General features: G+C 37.4%; 1 protein-coding gene across 1 annotated transcript in view; it reads right to left on the bottom strand.

Moving 5' to 3' along the window:
• Positions 1 to 1,797: 1,797 nt before the first annotated feature.
• Positions 1,798 to 9,488, bottom strand: part of LHFPL5 (lipoma HMGIC fusion partner-like 5) — a 16,153-nt gene continuing 8,462 nt past the window's right edge. The window contains exons 3-4 of the mRNA XM_008591986.1: positions 5,676 to 5,702; positions 1,798 to 4,433 (exon numbers count right to left, since the gene is read on the bottom strand). Of these exons, the coding sequence (XP_008590208.1) occupies positions 5,692 to 5,702 (11 nt within the window). The 3' untranslated portion in view covers positions 1,798 to 4,433; positions 5,676 to 5,691. The remainder of the gene's footprint in view (positions 4,434 to 5,675; positions 5,703 to 9,488) is intronic.

Here is a 9,488-nt window from a genome sequence, read left to right on the forward strand (position 1 = left end):
GAGGCTTTTAAATAAATATTGCCTAACTTATCTAGAGAACAGTTAGACTGTTTTCCTGTGTACCAGCAGTGTTAGAATAGGCCTATTGTATTTTTTTTTTACATTTTATTCCTAATAGCTAGTTTGCCCCCGAAGAGGGAATATCTTGTTTTAATTTGCATATTACTTCTGAGGTCAAAAACTTGTTTCATGTGTTTCATTGGCCTTTTCCCTTTTTTTGGTTATTTGCCTAAATTAGCCACCTTTCTTTTGGCTTTCTTCCTTATTTGATGAGTTAGTTGGTCAGGACTCGTTAATATATTAAAGGGTAATTAATTTTTGTCATTTTTGCTTTATATGGGGGTATGTCAAAAAATTCATGGGGAAATAGATTTGAAAGATAATATGTTTTCATGAACTTTTTAAAGTGCTCTTATATACTTGCCCAGTTTTAAATTTGCTTTTCATTTTTATTTGCAGTATTTTTTTGTATTATTCACAGAAAGCCCTTCTCTACCTGCCCCTGAATCACATAAAGTGTTCTAATTAACTTGTTTTAGTTGTACAATACTTAAGACGTGTAGTGTTTTTGAAGTGTTGACCGGAATGTAACCTATTGGAAGTCATCAAACCAATATATTTACCATTCTGACTAACCTAGGCAGACCCTCTACGCATTGTGTTAAATGAATGGCCCTAGAATTCCCAGGGTTTGGGGAAATCTTAGGGCTGTTGTAGGAGAGCTTGTAGCTATCTCAAAGGAACCAACAAACAGGTAGAGTTACAGCCCCACCTTTAATTCTTAATTTGCTGGGCCCTGAGTGTCCACCAGGAAACAATTTAGTTGCTCCAGAGCAGGCCCAGGTTGTAAAGGAACTTTTTTACTGCCCATTCTTTTGAAGACTATAGAGTCTTCCAGTTCAGCCTTAAGAGGAAAATGCTTTCCTATTAGACAACTATCACAGAAAATTGGTGATTTACTGATAGTAGAATCTGAACTTAAGTTTGCTTAAAAAGAAGGCCTTAATGACTCCAGAGAAGTTTGAATAGTCAGTTCCTCGGGACTTAGCAAGCCATTGGTAACAAAGCTCTTTTCACAATCTGGAATATTAATAAAGGTGGCTATAAACTCTGAGGCCTACTGAGGTTTGTTTTTGTGTCACTGAAGATATTTTTTAAAGTTGGAGTTAAAAAACTATACATGATATGCACTTACCTTTAAGTCCTTGCAGAAATACTAATCTACACCAAGTCCTCATAATAAGAGAAGTGTCCCAATTAAAGTCCCAGAAAATTGGGGCTGGCCAGTAAGCTCAGTTGTTTAGAGCACAGCATTATAACACCAAGGCCAAGGGTTCAGATCCCATTACTGATCAGACACCAAGAAAACCAAAATTTGAGATTATAAGTGTTTAGAAATTTTGAGCTAGGAATTAAATTTATTTCCTAGTTGTGTTTATAGACTGCACCGATTCCTTGTAATGAGAGGAGCGTTTCTGATACACAGATGTTCAATTTGATTTATATCCTCCCATGTTCATTTTTCATCATAATCTCCCTTTTATTAATACAGATGTCTAATTTTTGCCCATTTTAATATAGTAATGTCTTGCCCTCCAGATGGCAGAACTGGACTGTACAGAAGTGAATCAGCTGCCTGCAATTTGAGCTGTTCTCAGTTGTGACACTAAGACACCATTGTTTGCATTGTTTGCTTTGGATTCACTAGGTATAGAGGAGAGTGAGGTTGATGTTGAAAATGTATTTAATGGACTCTAACTATAAATCCTCAGATAACAGTGAGATGCATTTTCAGGGTTGGAGCTCTTCTGCTTTCATCTTCATCAATCTTTTATTAGAAAACAAATGTGTCCATTGGCATGTAAGGCTTCCAGAATCTAATCTTTGTTACAGTAAAACATTCTGATAAATGCCCATTGCAGCATAAAATTAGTTACGAATACAACTGGAAAACAACTTTTAGAAGGGCCTCAATGATTCCCACCTTCTGGTATTCATGCACTTGTGTGATCTGCTTGCCTTGAGTGTGGGCTGGACTTTGTTTAACAGAATAGGGCACAAGTGATGGGATGTCGCCTCTGAGATAGGGTTATAAGAGGGCTGTGGCTTCTGTCCGCACCCTCTCTTGTTCTGTCCTGCTTTCTTTTGGAACTCCTGCTCTGGGGAAGCAAGCTGCCGTGTGAGTAGCCCTGTTGAGAAGCGCTTAACAGCCATCAAAAAACACACCCTCAGCTCCAACAACCTGTGATAAACAATCCTGCTAACACACTGAGTTTGGAAGAGGATCCAACCCAATTGCAGCTTCGTGAGAAACACAAGCAAAGACACTTAGCTAAATCTTGCTGGGATTCCTAACCCACAGAAACAGATAAGTGTTTTAATTAAGCCACTGAGTTCTGGAGTAATTTGTCATGCAGCAATAGGTAACTCATACAGGATTGTAAGATAATGAAAGCATTTAGGATATCCTTCAAATTCACATTTCAGCTATAAATTAATTACTGGTCTTTCCTCTCAACATCTGCTTGGGGCTAGTCATTGTCATTGAAGCTTGGGCACCATCATCATCTCTACATCCCAGCCCAAGACAGAGGCAAGCCAAAAGTGAGAAACAAGGCAACCTGGTAAGAGGACTGGTGATTTTATTGATTTTTTATTCTATGTACTTTCAAAGATGAATGAGATTTGAGGGAAAGCGACTTGAAAAGGGCTGATAACTATGTATCTGAACCAAAATGATTATTATTATTAGAGAGATTGAATTGAGTTTCCTTGAAGATAAAAGCACTGGTCATTGGTAAACATCAACTCCTGCTTTGCTGACTCACTGTTCTAAGAGCAATGTATGGGCTGTAGGCAGATGCACCTTAAGCCTCCCAGTAGCTTCTGTGGACCACCATATATGCCATTTCAGTGAGAAATATTTTGAGGGTAGAGAGGCTTTTAGAAAATTTTCTTGTACCTCTAAAAAGTAAGTACGAGAAACAAATGAACAAATATAGTTAGAAAAGTCACTAAGCTACAGAACTTATCAAATTCTGTCATTCATCAAGCTTGCATAAAGTAGGTGCCTGACTATGACCTAAATAATTTTATCGGCAAAAGAATATGAATGTGATCATTCTTGTAAACTGACTTCTGTGGACGTAGTGACAAAGTCAAATCCTATTATAATAGTTCCCATCATCAGTAATTTAACTGAGACAACAGTAGGATACTCATTCCTAGCCTATCTGAATTGAAGAGGAAACAGCACACTAGGCTGGTTGTCAGAGTGCGCTGGTCAAAGAAATGCCTGACAGCCAAGAATAAGAAAACTTCCCCATGTCACGGATTGCTGCTTGATCAAGCAACAAGGTTCATTATGGTTTTGTTCAGCGTTTATCCTCTTTCCACCTGTGAGAGAACAGCACACTCAGATAGTTTCTTTACTGAGTAAATGGACAAAGACAACAAAAACACTATTCCTCAGGATCATTCACTGCAGATAATCAACAAAACCCTGTTTCTGTGCACCATGCTTCACTCGGGGAACAGCCTATAAAACCTATCCTCATCTTGGCATTTGCTACGTACAGTGAAGTATTACCTAAATCGAGTTGTCCTCTGGGGGCTGGCATTTAGTAAGCCAAATACAAAGTTTTTGACAAGAATTGTCATCTATTCTTCTAACAAATTACCTGAACACAAGTAACAAATTTCTGAAGCTGGTAGTCAGTTCTGGTCAAGTCAGTGTGGGCACTATGAAGAAATGTGAATTTTGGTTCCCAGGGAGAAAAAAGTCAAATTAGTCTCAGGAGTTTTTAGATCCTATGTTCACCCAATCTTTATAAGACTTCCTGGTAGATGCTAAAGGATTCAGGTTCTGGTGACCTTTCCATTCCTTACCCCATCTGAGCAGCAATAAAAAAACAAAATATGAGAAGGGGAAAGCAAAAGACCCCCTCAGCCTCAACCTGAAATGATCCAGCATGCTTCCAGTCACCTTAATCTCAGTAGCCCTTGTGTAGCTGGTTGGGTGTTTCTGTGCATGTGCTTCCAAAGGAGTGTATACTCCATTAACTGCGCTATCAGAGACAAACCTGGGAAGCACCTAGGGATGGACTCATCCGGCCCTTCCATTTTACAGAGGAGAGTCTCCAAGAAAGTAAAGTGATTTGGTGGTGTGAGGGACCAGGGAGAGAACTTGAGATCCAGTCGGTGCGGTGAGCTCTCTCCACACCACTTTGCCTCTGAATATCTTTGATGTGGGTCACTGCAGTTCTGCTTCACCTGAAGGAGTAGGTCTTGTCTCGGGAGACTGTCAGGTTTTGATCCTATAATAAAAGACTTCAGGCCTATAGTAGCCAGGGACGAGGAAGCTTGGAAGAAACAAGTTTTTATCTCTGAAGAGTTAGATTCCCTAATCTTCCATTGTCTGGGAAGTAGATAACCTGTGTTATAAGAAAAACAAAATGACGAAAGATTGCAAGATTATAAGACTGACATTTTTTAAAGCCAACATAAAAAGAAACACTTCCCCGTGTATGCTCACATTTTGACTTCAGTTCTACTCAGACATGTGAATTTCCTCATTCATGTGTAAGATAGGATGTACTGTCCCTCAAGGAAAAACATAGGTCTTTTAAAATGTAGTACAAAAAAAAAGAAAAGAAAAGAAAAAGCAGACATAGAGGTGTGTGGTTGCTTTTTGATTCAGTAATTCCACTCAGGAATTTATCAACAGAAGCAAAAAGTTATCTATGACAGCAACCCTAAATGTCTAATAACTAACGTCCAGTTTAAGAAATCATGGTACACCAGTGCTGTGTAATTTATGGCTTTTAAAACTTTAATAATGAACATTGCAAAACTATGAGAAAAAAGTTATACTCCACCAACTGAATCAGAATCTGCATTCTAACAAGATCCCCAGATGATTGTATGACATTGAAGTTAGAGAATCATGCTGTGATAAGGAGAGTGGGAGAGGTGACAATGCTATTTATAACTATTTGGAAAAGTATATGTGGTCAAGGATTGGAAGGTATTTTGCAAAAAATAAAAATAGTTTAAATGGAAATAAACCCTCTAGCCCACACAAAGCATCTGGCCTGCCATAGGTCCTCATTAAACGGCAGCTATTTAAATGGCAGACTTTAAAACTGGTTAATTCACTGTTTTCTTTTTGCTTTGGCTATCAGGAAGCATAGAGCTAAATTTAATACTCAATACAGTAATTCTATTAGCCTAGCTTTTGTGAATATTTGTTTTTCTCTCTATGACTTTTATTTTCTATTAGGTTTTCTAGTATGTTTCTTACAAATCGCCTAAAATTCTTTCTGAAAATAAAAGTCCTAATGATAATAATGACTTCTAAACACAGTCTGTTCTCATTTGCCAGGCTACACGAAAAGATGTCTATGAAACTAAACATTTGCCTGTTTTAAATTATTTCTTCTCTCCCTGTTCTTTTTGCACTTCTCAAGACACACTAAGTAACACTGAAGGCTTCCTGTTTGCTTCCCAGTGAAGGTCTCGGATGCCAGATAGCTCCTGCCCCTGTGTATTGTTGTTCCTCTCTCCCCAGATCTCATTGCAGCTCCTACAGCCCATGAGTTATTCACCTGAGAATTCAAGAAGAGGCCCCAGCCCTTTTAAAAGCACGCAGACCACCCTCCAGTGGAATTACTCACCGACCCTTCTGCTGCTTCAGACTTCTTCTGCATGAAAGAGAGAACAGTACATGTTTACACCCAAGCCTTGTTTTTAGGATAATTCCCTTCACTCTCAAGAAAGCTTGCATTTTTTTGTTCATATCATTTACCAGCATGTAATTCTGTATTGCATGATTGTCTCCCTTACCAGACTGTAAGCTCCAATTTAGACTTTTTCACTCACCACTGTACCCCCAGTCCCCAAAGTTGTTGGTGGGCAACTGGAGCACAATAACTATTATTGTTTGGGCAGATGGGTGATATAAAAAGTGGAGATACTGGAAAGATAGAAAGGGGGGACAACTAATTAATTAATCACCTGCAATATGCAGTCATTGTTAGTGCATTGAATTCTCAGCACTATCTTTTTTTATTAATATAATTTTATAACATAAAATTTATCCATTTAAAGTGTACATCTCAGTGGTTTTTAGTATATTCACTAGATTGTGCAACCATCATCACTAATTCTAAAAAAGTTTCATCACCCCAGAGAGAAACCCTGTGCCCATTAGCAGTCACTCTCAATTTCTCCCTCTTCCCAGCCCCAGCAACTTCTAATCTACCTCATGTCTCTATGGATTTGCCTATTCTGAACATTTTATATAAAAGGAATCATACATATACAAACAGAAGCCAGTCTTTTGTGTCTGGCTTCTTTCAATTAACATAATGTTTTCAAGGTTCATCCACATTGTAGCAATTATCAGTACACCATTCCTTCTTATGGATGTATGCTATTTCATTGTATGGACATATACATTTTATTTATACTTTCATCATTTGATGGACATTTAGGTTGTTTCCACTTTTGGGCTATTACACTGCTATGAACATTTGGGTATACGTTTTTGTATGAATATTTGTTTTCAATTTTCTTGTGTATATTAGGAGTGGAATTATAGAGTATATGGTACTGTGCTTAACCATTTGAGGAATTGCCAGGCTATTTTCTGAAACAGCTGCATCGTTTTACATTTTCACCAACAATATATGAGGGTTCCAAATTTTTCCACATGCTCACAAATACTTGTTCATCTTTTTTATTATAGCCATCCTACTGGATGTGAATTTGCATCTTGTTGTCATTTTGATTGTCATTCTCCTAATCACTAATGATATTGAGCATCTTTTCATGTATTAGTTGGCCATTTGTATATCTTCTTGGAAGAAATACCTATTCAAATCCTTTTCCCATTTTAAAAATTGGGTAATTTGGCTTTTTTATTGTTGAGTTGTAGGAGTTCTTAATATATTTTGGATACTAGAACCTTATCAGATTATGATTTGCAAATATTTTCTCTCAATCTGTGGGATGTCTTTTCACTTTCTTGAAGGTGTCCTTTGAAGCACAATAGCTGTAAATTTTGATGAAGTCCAATTTATTTATTCTTTTCCTTGGTTGCTTGTGCTTCAGGTGTTATATCGAAGAAACCACTGCCTAATCCAAACTCACAAAAATGTACATCTATGTTTTCTTTTAAGATTTTTATAGTTTTATATCTTTTATAGTTTTATATCATTTAGGTTTTTTAATCAGTTCAGTCTTTAAGTTCATTTTTGTATATGGTGTAAGGTAGGGGTCTAACTTCATCCTTTTGCACGTAGATACCAGGCTGTTCCAGCACCATTTGTTGGAAAGACAATGTTTACCCCATTCAATGATCTTGGCATCTTTATTGAAAATCAATTGGCCATAAGTGTTTGGGTTTATTTCTGGACTCTCAATTCTATTCCATTGAGCTGTATGTCTATCCTTATGCCAGAATCACACCATCTTGATTACTGTAACTGTATAGTGAGTTTTGAAATTGGAACATGTGATCTTCCAGCTTTGTTGTTCTTCAAGATCATTTTGACTATTCCAGGTCCCTTGCATTTCCATATAAATTAGAGGATCGACTCATCAATTTCTGCTAAAACCCAGCCAAGATTCTGTTAGGGATTGCACTAAATCTGTAGATCAGTTTGAGGAGTATTCCATCTTAACAATATTAAGTCTTCTCATCCATGAATGTGGGATGTCTTTCCATGTATTTAGTTCTTTAATTTCTTTCAACAATGTTTTGTAGTTTTTATGTACAAGTCTTGCTCTTCTTCTGTAAAATTTATTCCTATGTATTTTATTCTTGATGCTGCTGTTGTAAATGAAATTATTTTTTTAATTTCATTTTTGGACTGTTCACTGCTAATTATGTGATTTTTGTGTATTGCTCTTGTATCTTGCAACCTCGCTGAAGTTGGGTGTTAGCTTTAATAGTTTTTTAGTAGATTATTTAGGGGTTTCCACATACAAGATTGTATCATTTGCTAATAGAGGTAGTTTTACTTTTTCCTTTCCAAACTGGATTTTTAAGTTTTCTTTTCCTTGCCTAATTGCCCTGTCTGTAATCTCCAGTACAATGTTTAGTAGAACTGACAAGAGCAGATATCCTTATTCTGTTCCTGAGCATCATCTTTTGAAGTAGGTATTTTTTTTACAAATGAAGAAAACATGCCTCTCACCCCCATGATAATGAAGCTCAGATGAGAAAATTGAGGCTCAGAGAAGTTAAGTAGCCTCTGTAAAGTCACATGGCTAGATAACATGGAGCCAAAACCTAAACCCAGTACTGACTCCAGGGCTCCCGTATTCATTCTTCTCTGCCTCTTTAACCCCTGGAGAGTGAATCAGCAACTACGTCCTTGCACAAGGCTTCATTTCTGCTTTCATTGTTTCATTCATGCCACATAATAATGGAGGTGGCAAAGCAGCGTTAGCGTTCTCCTTTTTACTGGAAAGAACACTGACGTAAAGTAACTTAGAAGAACTCGGACTTAAATTTGACCCTCCTGACGCCAATTTTGTGCTTCGACAGAATAAATAGGGACTTTCGTTGAGTAACGAGATATATTCAGAAAGGTTGTGTGGATGTTTCCTCAAAGGTAATAAACAAAAAGGACAACCCTAATGATAGTGAGGGAACTAAAGTATGGAGAGGAAAAAATCTGAAAAGATTGAGGACAGTGTGTATGGATATGAAAGGAGAGGGACAGGAAAGGAGAGAAGAGCAAAAGGACATTTTGATTAGTAAAGAAAATGCCAAAGGAACAAAACCATCTCTTTCTAAGAAAGCATTTTAAAGAGAATTTGTCAGGGCAGGCCCGTGGCTCACTTGGGAGAGTGTGGTGCTGACAACACCAAGTCAAGGGTTAAGATCCCCTTACTGGTCATCTTTGAAAAAATTTTTTTAAAAAAGAGGATTTGTGTGAATAAAATTTTCTTTTGACTAAAATAATCTCTCTGGAAAAGAAAGAGTACAAAAGGGTAATATAAAAAATACTCTGTGCGTGTATCCAGACAGATTTAAGGGTGGCGCTGGCTTGAGGCAGAGAGCTAGACAAAATGCCTTCAGCAGCTCCAGCTGTGTCCTCCCTGGAAAACCCCTATCACTGGAAAAAGTGCTGGTTGTGCAGGTTGTTGCTAGAATAAATACTCCAGCATTTCCTCAGAGTTGCTATGAGGATTAAATTAAAATGGATCCTGTGAACAAACCCTTCATCACTCCTGCACACGGAAGAGGCTCAGTAAATACTAGTTCCATTTTTCTTACCTTTGCAGAGTCCTCAAGAGACCCAGGCCCTAAGAACTTCCTGACCCAGGAGCTAAAGGAACCTATTCTACTGCAATGGAAAGAAATCTCCCTCATCTCTCCTCCTTGGCACAGCTCTTGTTAGTAATTTGGTTTCCATCTTTTTTTTTTTTTTTTTTTTTTTTTTTTTTTTTTTTTTTTTTTTTTTTTTTTTTTAAAA

The sequence above is a fragment of the Galeopterus variegatus genome, unplaced genomic scaffold (genome assembly GCF_000696425.1).
Source record: "Galeopterus variegatus unplaced genomic scaffold, G_variegatus-3.0.2 Scaffold151, whole genome shotgun sequence".
Lineage (NCBI taxonomy): Eukaryota > Metazoa > Chordata > Mammalia > Dermoptera > Cynocephalidae > Galeopterus > Galeopterus variegatus.